At 41.1% G+C, this 13,058-nt stretch overlaps 1 protein-coding gene across 1 annotated transcript in view; it reads left to right on the top strand.

The window, feature by feature from the left end:
* Positions 1 to 3,435: 3,435 nt before the first annotated feature.
* Positions 3,436 to 13,058, top strand: part of LOC117378142 (short transient receptor potential channel 7-like) — a 52,301-nt gene continuing 42,678 nt past the window's right edge. The window contains exons 1-2 of the mRNA XM_033974683.2: positions 3,436 to 3,917; positions 8,991 to 9,753. Of these exons, the coding sequence (XP_033830574.1) occupies positions 3,436 to 3,917; positions 8,991 to 9,753 (1,245 nt within the window). The remainder of the gene's footprint in view (positions 3,918 to 8,990; positions 9,754 to 13,058) is intronic.

Here is a 13,058-nt window from a genome sequence, read left to right on the forward strand (position 1 = left end):
TTTGCTTCATTAGTTTTAATGATATGCATTAATGACTTTACATATTGCAGTAAGTAAACTTAAACCACTAAACTAGTCTTGTCCCAGTCCCAAGCCTTGGATTACATTAAGGTAACGTATTGTAATGGAAAAGGTGATGGGAATTAGATAGATACAACTGATTGCCTTAGTCCTAATTCTATTTGTAACGGCCTTTTTGTTTTTTGCTTTTTTTGCTTTTGGCTGATTTTATACTATAACAGAAATTGACTGGAATGTAGATTATTTTTGAAAGGAAACATTACAATTTCAAATTTTGCAATCTTAGGAACACATGACTGACCGGCTTTGTTTTTCTTCCGTGATATGAAATATTCAAGGCACTTTTCCATCCATCTGTTTCTCACTGTTGAGTAAAATCCCCAGTAAACATTATTAAACACCTCTGCAAGCAGTAGCAAAGTTTATTTCCACTATAGTGAGCTGGCATTTCCTCACCACTACATCTGCTGTTCCCAGCCACGGGAGGACAAACGCCTTTTGGCAGACTGTGTAACAGAAGTGACTAAGCTGCCAACAGGGATCATTGGAGAGGTGACAAATTAGAGTTTGTTAATAATGCAATGAAAGGAACGTGCAGTAAAAAGATCCGTTTGCTTCAACATTAAGAGACTCATCTTCAGTTGCTAGGGCCTCAAGGGAGCAAGTGACAAATAATTGATTTTGGGTGAGGACTGAACTAACGCAGAATGCTAAGTAAGGTCAGTCATGGATTTTATGGAATGAGGGTGAGGTTATGAGGGTGTAGAGACATTCGGGTGACATGTTTAGATTACTGGACATCTTATTCTGTCCATAAATTGGCGAGTTAGCTCATGGGGATGTGAAGGGGATGTCATGATGAAGAATAATATGCAAAGCCAATCAGTGACTTCACCACATCCGGAGGTGAACCTGCTGCGATTTCTGTGATTGGAGTGAGAAATTTGGGGGAAAGTTGACTGAAGTACAAAATTGAGTAAACCAGTATGCTTCAGAACATTTAAAACATTAACAGGGCATTATGTAAGTTTTTTAGGTGGAGGATATAACATTTTTTCTACTGAGATGTCATTATTAAAGAGAGGAAATTGCATAAAATGGCTTAGATGGTGCTTACATAGTACACCTTTAATAAACTATAATAGATGTGTTTGTTGTTATATTAAAGGGCCCTTATTAGGTTATTTTCATTTCTATGTGGGCCCTGGAATTGCCCTGGGATCTCTGCCGAACACGTGTGATTGAAACAAAACACAACTCCATGTATGTTTTTGAGGCGGTACCAACATTATAACATGGCTTAAAACTCACAAGAATCAATACAGTGTAATATATGACCTTTAAATCATATTGTTGAGTGTTAATTCTTTGACTCTAGTGAAGTCTGCATGTCTGACCCAAGTTACCATGTGTTTTCCTTGGCTTCATCACTATATCCCCAGATGTGCCCCTGTAAAGTAGTGAACCAAAACTGCCCGTAGCAAATGAGCGTCTGCCTTGAGTTTGACCTCTGTCGGGTCCATAGCCGCCGCTCACTACTGACCAGTGACAGGAGGATTTAAATCATTCAAAGGCTCATGCACATCACTGCCTCCACTACACCCACCTTGAAGTGACTCTTGACCTGAAGAACAAAAAAACAATGTTCTTTCCTGCTCCACGTTAATCTTAGCTGTAATGCGTTACTGGAGGTCATGTGTCTGAAAGGATATGTAAAGGAGGCAGCGAAATTAAAGTCTATTTCATATTGCGTGTTAATTCAAGGTCACATTGTGCAGAAAATGTACCGTACTTTGATAGAAAAGATGGAGACATAAGTGCTTGCTCTAGAGTGTATTTTAAGCCTTTTTCATTCCGTTGCTCAAATGCATATCCAAGAATTCAGAAGAATTACCAAAGAGGTTGGAAATTTATTTTTTGGATTAGCTGAGTACATGCTGTATATCTCGTGGGTCAAGGTTCACTACGTCACTTCACCTGCTTGTCTCTAAAGAGTGTTATTATTGCTTTGTCACTCTAAGCAGATGTCGCCATCAGGCCAAGTTACGGGTCAGATCTATGGAGAAATCCAGGCAAACCAATGATATCTCAGTGTAAGACAAACGGGGCAATATATCATTATGAATTGTAGGTTAGTTGGAGATCCTAAAATGTGTGAATGAAATCGCCTGTCTCTCTGCGCTATGCCTGCAACCATCTGGCCATTGTTCCGTGACTTGCCCCAAACCCTCAATATTAAGTGAAAGAAAATAGAAGAAAATGAAAAAGCAAGTACGCTGGCTCTAAAATGATTAATCTATGTGTAAAGAAGTGAACGCTAGGGCTCGAAGCGGTAACCAAGCAGTCATGTGTTGCAGAGGTTAATAGAATACGGCCTTTCAAATGTAAAACCCTGATATATCTGTTCAGCACATCTAATCCATCACATTGATCTGGTGTTTTATCCAGTATTGCTCTTTTTAAATGTTAAACTACTATTTGTTTTGTGTGACATGTTTTAATCTGCTGTGATTAACAGTGTGTGTATGGTGGTGCATAACAGAGACACATCAAAGAAGAGCTCTGGGATTGGACATTGTGTCTGTATGGGGGTGGAGGAAGTCACCATTACTGCTAATAGGCCTGAGCCTCTAATTAAGGGACATCTCTTTTACTGCAAATTTGGATGGTCAAACGTATAAACAAGTGGATTATTTATTTTCTATACTTTTAAGCGCAAAGATAATAAGAGATTTGCTTTTTGAATATTCAGCAGATCTGCCACTGCTCTGTAGCAAAGGCAACTCGATTGTTTGTTCTCTGAAGATCTAACATAATTAGGACTGATTGGACTACTACAGGTGGGCTGGTTAACCCCCTCACTGCAGTCTTCTGTTCCATTCACTCAAATGTGTAGCCTCTGTTATTATGGACATCTGACCTATTTACACAGAGGTTTGTCTAAGCTCACACGATGAATGCAACTACTATTTGAGTAACTATCACTTTTTATCGCATTAAAACATACACTTTGGTTTGAATAAGTGAAAGAATAAACCCAAAATACGTAGCACATATAAGGCTTATGTATTTACAAAGGTTTTAATAGTGTTAACAGGCTACAAAGCATCCTGTCAGTTCTCTGCTTTCAGGGACGTTTGTGGTTTAAGTCACGTAAGTCTTGTGCTTGTGAAGTGAAGCCAGTTATGTGTCTTACCCTTTTCCCGTCCATTTTGAAAGGGGCAGCTTGTTGCGCACGCTCTCTGGGTGCTCTTTAATTAGTGAGCGCTCTTCGGTGGCGGGGGAGGAGGCTGGGCTGCTCGTTACAGCGCAGCACACTACAAACTTGTGCGGCTGAAACTTTGACACGCGCCGTTCTATTTCCATCGCTCAAATCCTTCAAAGTGGGGTCTATGTAGCTCAGGAAAGCCCCTCATGTCTGACGAAGGAGAAGAAAGCGACGGTGGGAGAGCGCGTCTCTCGGAGTCTCCCTCCCCGCAGCGGTCCCTCAGTCATCCCCGAGGATCTCCTTCTTCTGCGCGGCCCCTGGACCTCTTCTCCTCTGCCTCACCGCTGCTTGGAGATACAGACCCACCGTACCTCGCTTCTCCGGAGTGTCTCAACCCATCAATAGAGAGCAAAGACCCGGACTACTCAACACAATTTACCCCTCCAAAGTTCCACCAGCCCACCGAGGACGTAAGCTCTCCGATTGCTTCGCGGCAGGATGTGCGTTTAAATGCGGTATACGACCACTATGATGACCCGTTCCCCAAATGGAGAGGTCGTGGCGCGGCGAATGCGGAGCGCTTTCAGCACCGCGGACAGAGACTGCACCGTGGCCCGGAGCTGTTGGACTACGGAAATCACTATGGGGACCAAATAGACCCAGACTTCAGAACAGAAAGCCGCCAAACGTGAGTTAAGCACAACTTTTAATGATGCACATGTGCCCAAACAGAATGTCTCACACAAGACTGATTTGAATGGCATATGTAGCGCAGTAAACTCATTCTGACCATAAGCCACTTGTTCTGTCAGTTAAGCATTCAGCAGTCATGTTGAATCAGTTTTATTTACATGTAGCGTATAAGCTCTCAAAGAGCTTTAGCTCAGTTTGCTCTCAAAGAGCTTTTTCTGCAATTGAAAAATAATGCCAAAGACCAGTGCAACCTTCCAACATTTACAGGTGTTTTTACCTATATGTACACTATGTAACTAATACTAAATTAGTTGTGCAAAATGCTATATAGCTTATTATAGCATACATGTCATGTGACATATACTGTCAGAATAGGGGGGGTGGGTTAAAGGAGTTTGCCCTTGTGTTAGAAAGGCTCTTGATTGGTTATTTTTGCATGAATGCATAATCAGCCAACAGGGATGTACTCCGAGGAGAGATAAAACTGTGAACAAAGCCTGTCAGGAAGTAAACTAAAGAAATTGGTTGCAGCCAAGACACCAAAACAATACAACTTTAATTACAAACACACAATCAGCAAAGCCTGATGGGAACCCGAGTGCCATTTTGCAGTCCCTGTGTAACTCTCCCATATGTTTAATTATAAGCACTTGAAGGCTGAGTGCACCAGAGCTGTCTTGTGTAATAGACAAAGACACTTAATGGATATTCATGTTGCCCTGCCTGCCTTCACGATCACATATTGAGAGTAGCAGGCCAGTGTCTGCTCTTTGATCTGTTCTGGTCTGCTGCTTTGATTTGCCAGAGTTGGGTTTTAAAGGCCCAGAATGACGAGAAAGTGTGGACTGTATCTCCTAGACTATAAAAGTGATGGAAGACTGCATGGAGATGAGCGAACATGCCTGTGAAATTCACCGTGGACACTACCTTTGATCTGTGCAATTTGCAATTTGCAGCTTGAAAGAATATCAAAACAGAGAGAGAGTTGTGGATGCCACTCAAACACTACCCACAAAATCTGATTAAGTGTAAAATCATCACTAAGTTCTGTTAAAATGTTTGTGTGCTCAGATATTATTTTCTTCTCTTCCTTTCAAAGTTGGCAGTTCACCAAACCACTGAACAAAATGTTTGACTTAAATGTGTAAACCTTTTTGTAAAAAGTGGAAAAAAGTGCAAATTGCAATTCCACTGCTTGAACAGTTTTGAGCTTTTGCATTTGAGTAATTATCACACTATGATGTATTCCCCTCATCATTAACCCTCTCGATGTTGTGAAGATTGATTAGCCATTTTCTATATGAACACTATTTGCACAATGCCTTATTGACATACTGCCATTCACCGTTATTAGTTTAAAGGGCCTGCGTCCTTCTTTCTCATGTATTTGAGCGAAATCTGTCCTGTGCCAGTACATATGTATTATATAAGCAGCTCTTGAGGTCAAAATAAGTCAGCTGTGTCCTGTCTGCATTTCATTATCTGACTCTGGGTGTGATTTTAGCTGAGGAGGAGCTATGCACCAGAGCCAGATGACTGGAAATGAGAGAACGCAGACTCAGGCAAAATGATAATGAAACAGAAAATAATAATTTCTCAACAAACACTTACTTGATCTTGTGATAAACTACTGTGTTTCCAGAGATGGCAACTTGAGCTGACATGCTGACAAAGGTAACACATGTTAGCTTAAAATACATACATGCATAAAATACATACATGCATAAAAGGCTGATGATAAACAATACACTGGAAGTAGTTTGTGTTTGGTCTAGCTTTGGGCACGTCTCACAGCGCCCTAAACTAGGAGTTACTAAAAGTTTTTTCAATTCAATTTATTTTTGTAAGGCCCAAATTCAAAACAGCAGTTGCCTCTTAGGGCTTAACAGCGTCAGTGATTTAACCAACAGAAAGTTAGAAAATCCAACAGTGAAACAGACATTGGTGAATAACAGACAAACAGATTAACCAACAAAAAACAAGCAAATGGATAACTGTCCCATAACATCTCCTCCATAGACCCTCCTTCTACAGGAAAAACCCAGTAGCCCAGTAGAAAAAAGAGAAACCTGGAGGAGAACCACAGTGAAGGGGCGATCCACTCCCATGGACTAAACCAGGACTAAAACAGGACGAGTCGAAACATGGCTCACTCAATAACACAACAGTATGAAATACTGTTTATTGTATTTCTGTGTATTTATCTCCATCGTCTTTTCCCTGACTCTAATGTTGCAAAAAAACATGATGCAACTAAACTGTGTTCTCAGATCAGCGTCTTAAACGGTCAGTGACAGATGAGAGAGGAGATAGGAAAGGATGGAATGTGGCTATTCATTACATGGATATGAGGTTATCTCAATGGGCTGGCAGCCAGGCTGTCTCTGCTTTTATTGGAACGATTCTATTGTTTACAGGTTTGCAAAGGCAGTGGTCATATGCATAATGCAATATAAAACCTTCTATATAAACAGTTGCCTATATGTAAATTATGTAGTTAGATAGTTATTGGCGACTACTGAGTTGAAATGTTAAAATGCTGTTTAATGAATAGAGTTGCATGTAATGTACTGGACCAAACATGTGATAATGTGAGTGGACATCTAGTGAAGCTATACCAAAAAAAAAAATGTATTTACATAGCTGTTTGTGTATATATATATATATATATATATATATATATATATATATATATATATATATATATATATATATATAAATATTGAGTTGTTTCCCCTTTTCCACATGACTCTTTTGTTGTTCTTCATTAAAGCAGAATAGTTGGACTTGTCTGGGTTCACTTTCTTAACACATTTCACATCTCTATATCTGTTCCCTAAGTTGCATTACACTTTCCATACTGTGCATTCATTACTGTGATATACGCAGCCTGTGCTATTGACTGACAGCCCAGGGAAAACTATACTTATTGTGTAAATCTTTTATAGACTTAATCACACATTGACAACACAATGTTACACTGTGGTCCGTGGCCTCCTCCTCCTGCAGAGCCTTGGCCGGCTCCTCTCTTCATCTTCTCACTTCCTCATCCTCTCACACCCCCGGGGAATATTCTCACCATGAACGCATTTCCATTTTCACCTTTTTACTTTCTCTGTCCAGTGCATAGAGCCACACACACAACATATGCCTCTAAAGTGACTAGAATTACAAGTAGCTCTGTAACTAGAAATGCCACAGTCTGCTTTTGTAATAGTTCGGTTGGAGGTCACTAAACCAATTCAAGGAAAGGAAATGGGGTGTTGTATTGACATAGTCGTTGAGGTTATAGATAATGCTTTTGATTGAATAAAACATCCTCTTTATGTTTGGCTTTTTCTTCTGGGGTGGCCTTAGCATATCATACATGTCCTAGTACCTGTATTGATTTGACAGTGACTTTATGGCAGAGTCCCCTCCTGCTACAACCATTTTCATTCATCTTGGAATAGACACAAACAATTTGGGGGGCTTTTAGGAGGGGAAAAAATGTAATTTCAACATCCAGCCACATTATCATTTTAAAGAAATATTGACTTAGTAACGGGGCGGGTGCAGAGAGATCTGGGTGGCAGTCGAAGGTGGGGACCTCGACCACCAGATCTCCGAACATGGAGACTAGCTCTGGGGACATGGAATGTCACCTCGCTGGGGGGAAGGAGCCTGAGCTTGTGCGGGAGGTTGAGCATTACACAAGGGTGTCCATCGGTGCACGTGGCACCAGGACACTCTAGGTCGTGAGGACAAGGTCGCAGATACAAGCGGCTGAAATGGGTTTCCTCCGCAGGGTGGCCGGGCGCACCCTTAGGGATAGGGTGAGGAGCTCGGTCACACGGGAGGAGCTCGGAGTAGAGCCGCTGCTCCTACACGTTGAGAGGAACCAGTTGAGGTGGCTCGGGCATCTGCTGAGGATGCCTCCTGGATGCCTCCCTAGGGAGGTGTTCTGGGCATGTCCCACCGGGAGGAGGTCCCGGGGAAGACCCAGGACACGCTGGAGGGACTATGTCTCTCAGCTGGCCTGGGAACGCCTTGGGGTCCCACCGGAGGAGCTGGAGGACGTGTCTGGGGTGAGGGAAGTCTGGGAGTCCCTGCTTAGACTGCTGCCCCCGCGACCCGGCCCCGGATAAGCGGAAGAAAATGGATGGATGACTTATTAACTAACAATAATTATTTTTATTTAAGAGCATGTAGAAGTCTAATCTACAAGGTGAAGCATTTTTTATTCATTCAAACACCATGAAAACAGGGTGATTTCAGTGCAGAAAATATTAGACTAGTTGCAGCCTTTGCAATTTGTAATTTAGCTTTGAATGTGATAAACGTGTTAGTCCTCTAATTGTCCTAACAGCCCAAAGCTCAATTCACTTGCATTCTTGTGATGTCCTACTTGGATCATCTCTCTTTTTCTGAGCTTGTAACTAGCAAAAAAGTGACTTGAATACTAATTTAACAATAATTTTACATCAAATGCCCTGACTGATGCCACATTACAATACAAGACGCCTCTGGTATTTGTTCCCTTTCATATTTCACCTCTGGGAGAATTTCTTCTTCACAAAGAGCTACGCTAGATAAGTCTCACAAGAATCCTTTTCTGTGAAAGAAGTCTACAGACGCCTGGTAAAATGTGTCACGCTCCGACAAAAGTCATTACAGTGCAGAGAGATATTGACGTGGAAGACTTCAGCTGTTCTATCCTGCTGGGTCATGGCACTGTCATTTACGATGTTTAAGTAGAAAGTCTTCTTCTGAGTTCAGTGGAGCTTACTCAGGTTTTGGTGCACAGGACTAACATTGGTAGTTACTGATAGAAGTTTATCATTGTGATGCCAATAAAGTCAAAAGCATAATTTCCATGCTGTCAATCAGATACTGCTTTGTTGTCCTGCATCCGCCCATCATTCATTAAGTAACAGTAATTAGTTAATTTTCTGGTTAAGCTTATCGTCATGGATTCTAATGACCCAGCTTTCTTTTCCGCTCGAGTGCTTTGTTCCTATGTGCCACTTGCCACTTCCTCCCACGATCCCATTAGCCCCCAGTAACACATGTGTTTTTCCATTTGCAGGGTGGAGGCCATGCACCGGAGGCATACCACACTGCGGGAGAAAGGGCGTCGCCAGGCTGTGCGCGGCCCGGCCTACATGTTTAATGAGCGAGGGTCGGCGCTCACTGCAGAAGAGGAGCGATTCTTAGACGCTGCTGAATATGGAAATATCCCTGTAGTGCGTAAAATGCTGGAGGAGTCCAAAACTCTCAACTTCAATTGTGTGGACTACATGGGCCAGAATGCCTTGCAGCTTGCTGTAGGAAACGAACACCTGGAAGTGACAGAACTTTTACTAAAGAAAGAAGGTTTGGCAAGAATAGGTGACGGTCTGCTTTTAGCTATTTCCAAGGGATATGTTCGCATTGTGGAGGCTATACTGGCACACTCAGCATTTGGAGGGGGTCTGCGCCTGGCAGTGTGCCCAATAGAGCAGGAGATGCGTGACGATGACTTTTACGCCTATGATGAAGATGGGACACGTTTTTCCCATGACATCACCCCAGTCATACTGGCCGCTCACTGTCAGGAGTATGAGATAGTGCACATCCTTTTGACAAAAGGGGCTCGCATAGAGAGGCCCCACGACTACTTCTGCAAGTGTGATGAGTGCCTGGACAAGCAGAAGAAGGACTCGTTCAGTCACTCACGCTCCAGGATGAACGCTTATAAAGGACTGGCCAGTGCTGCGTACCTGTCCCTGAGCAGTGAGGACCCTGTGCTAACTGCTCTGGAGCTCAGCAACGAACTGGCAAGACTGGCCAACATCGAGACTGAGTTTAAGGTACAACTCTTTTCACTTTTATTCTTTAAAAAAATAGTCAAATCACTTTTACTCTTATTGGCTATATAGTTCATAATAATTAACTGAAATAAAGACACACATTACGATATTCAAATCAGTTTATTTCTTAAAGCCCAAAATCACAACAGCATTTGCTTAACAGGATATGTACTAGAATAGAGAAATAATGATTTTCCAGTATTGGTCAGCTGACACTATCCTGACAGTGCGAAAAGTCACACTTTGTGTTGGAGAAATCTATAAAAGATACTTTAATGTTTCTGTGGAATTGTGTCATCTCCTGTGTCACATGACCCATGTACATCACCCATGTTTTTGTCACTTCTGAAATCTTCTTTTAGAAGTAAGACTATTACTGATTATGATAGTACCAGTTCTGATTTAGGCATGAGACGATAATGAAATTTGGTGTCGCCATTATTATCGCCGAAATAATTGCGATTAACGATAATATCACGATAATGAATTTGCTGACAGTTAAAAGTTTTTTAAACTGTCAGCACCAGTTTAAACAACTGTTATAGTATTGTCATTTGTTATCAGTCAAAACAATTATGATCTAGCAGAGAATATTATGGATAAGCAGGGCCGTCAACAGGGCCCCTAAGACAACAGCCCCCTTTGTCCCCCTCGTTGACTCCCTGTGGATAAGTGGCCTTTTTCAGGACATTCTGATGATATAATGGTGATTATTTTTACTGGCAATTATCACGATTATATAATATATCCAACAAATGATTATTGTCAAACCTTTTTATCACAATAAACAATATTATTGTGTATTGTCCCTATTCTGATTATGGTATCTTAAATAGAAAGTCCTACAGCATGTGAGCAGATATTCCCACACCTTACTGTCGTCTTTTTTCAGCCTCTATTTGTCCTCTCTGCTTGTCATTTGGTTCCCTGTCTGCTGTAAAGTTAATAAGAAGGGCTCACCTGAGGGAGCACACAAGTGCTAAAGCTCATCTGTCTCATTAGCATCTCATTATCACTCCTACATCTAGCATTTTATTTATTTCCCTTTCTGTATGAATAACTTTAAAATATAATGCTACCTTCAGTTATAGATAGTTTTGTCTGGATTTTGCTCTTCAAATCTTATGAAAGTAGCATATAATTGGGAATAATGGCATTTAAACGCAATGACTGAATATTTGTCAAACTCATTATCAGATGGTGAAGGGTGAGCTTACCAAGTTTTTCCAAGGTTGAAGTCAGCCATTATTGAATTTTGAATTAATAAGTCAAGGTCTAAGCATTATTCTTATTATAATTCCAGGAACAACAAAGGCTGAGCATGTTGAATAGTTCCTGAGAGAGAAGTTAAAAGCTTCTCTAGTGTCTGTCTTCAAACAGCTTAAGTTTTAAGCCTCTGTTCTAGTTTCCCATGAGACACAGTGTATGCAGTCTATTAATGTTTGAGATGAGACCCTCAGGTTGACGAATTTGTACTTAAAACTATCAATGCACAATGTAAAAGTAGTGCAAGTACTGCTGTGACCCCTGCTCTTACAACACGCACTATTACTAAGATGACACCTTTGATTAGTGCTACCTGCAGAAGAAAATGTATTATCTTTTATCATACAACTACTTCTATATCTACTCCTGCTGCTGCTGCTAATACATATGATACTAAATGTTTTTAAATTCACACCACACGCATACCAAGTACATTTCCCCCAAAGCCTGAGCTAAATGTGAAAGTATTCTGTTTCCTCCCATGTCTAGCCAACAGTGCTGTAAAATGAGGCATGCTGTGTCTCCATGGTGGTCCTGCCTGTCCACTGACAGCACAGCTCCTGGCCTGCCCCGTCCCCATGTGTCTGTCCCTCTGCTCACTCATCTGTAACACTCTCACTCTGCTCTGTCTCCATTTTCAATCTCACAACACCACTCCTTCCCTTTATCTCACGCCTGGGGCAGCAGCCACATTTTGTGAATTATGATTGGATTTTCACATGTGTGTCAGCGAGTGTGCACCTCTCAAGTCAGTCAAAGGGTAAATAGTATCGATTATGGAAACATAGCTGAACATAGTGTCCTGTAGTTGCAATCCTTAAGGGACTGTAACAGCCAGGAGATTGCACAGTATTCTGGACCTCTGCACCTTAAGGCAAAATACACCAAATAATATGATTTTTTCCCCCCTTTGTGTCCCTAAAGAGCAGAGTCGGTTCTCAGTTTAACTGTGCGAATCCATTTAATCGAGGTGAGTGATATGGAGAAAAAAGTCATATTGTGAATTGCTCAGAGCCGAGGTTGCAATCTCGATTTTATCATGATTTATGAACTCAGCCTTATATTGGCTTTAAGAGTAAACTATGTAAAGCTATCTGATTCTTCTGAGGTTCACTTAAAAAGCAAATAAAAGGAGTGAGAAAGGGTTGCAGACAATTTGTGTAAGAAAGAGCAAAAGCTTTGAATCACGCTTTTAAAATGTCTCCAGATTGGCACATCATTACAATATTATAATTTTATAATTTAATTGTTTTGTCACTCACCTTTCACTTCTGATTATTTGATTTAGAACAACTTTTTATAAAAACCTTTCAAACATTTCAAAATGACTTTTTACTTCAACACAAATGTATTAAATACACACAGTAGAAAGGCGTGCAGTTTTCATGAATCATTTTTGCTTTATGCATCTGGCACCATCGCTGATTAGGAGCTGGCGTACAGGATGTTTGTTTGCAATGACCAGGCCAATGCTCCAGATTAGCTTGCAGTCGCGCAATAAACCAATATGCATAATGAAATTGGCCCCCAATGAGTTTTATTAGATGGCCATCAACATAAACGTTCCATTTTGCCTTTCGTAGGTAAACCTCATTTAATACAAAAGGGCCTTAAATGAAAGTGCCATTGTGGCTATTGGAGATACAAACTAAAATGGCTCTAGCACTGACAATAAATGGTGTAAGGCAAAACATACACCAACATAATATAACTTAATAAAAGGTCAATTTAAAGAAGCTCATTAATGCTAATGCTGAGACATGCATCTGCTTCATAATCACTGTTTCTTTATGGTGAATAATGGCAGTCGTTAATAGGAAGGCCAAGTGCATTCATCACAAAGGTCAGATAGAGTTGTGATAATACACTGACTGTGTCCTTGTCCCCCAAAGACCCACTTAAAGTCAGAATGCAAAATGAGTGTTTATGGAAACAGTAGCTCAGTTGGTAGAGTGTTTGTCCACTGATCTGAAGGTTGGCGGTTTGAATCCCGCCGTCGATGTAAACACCATTGCTTGAGCGGTCAGACCCACTTACCC

Source organism: Periophthalmus magnuspinnatus, chromosome 10 (assembly GCF_009829125.3).
Source record: "Periophthalmus magnuspinnatus isolate fPerMag1 chromosome 10, fPerMag1.2.pri, whole genome shotgun sequence".
Classification (NCBI taxonomy): Eukaryota; Metazoa; Chordata; class Actinopteri; order Gobiiformes; family Gobiidae; genus Periophthalmus; species Periophthalmus magnuspinnatus.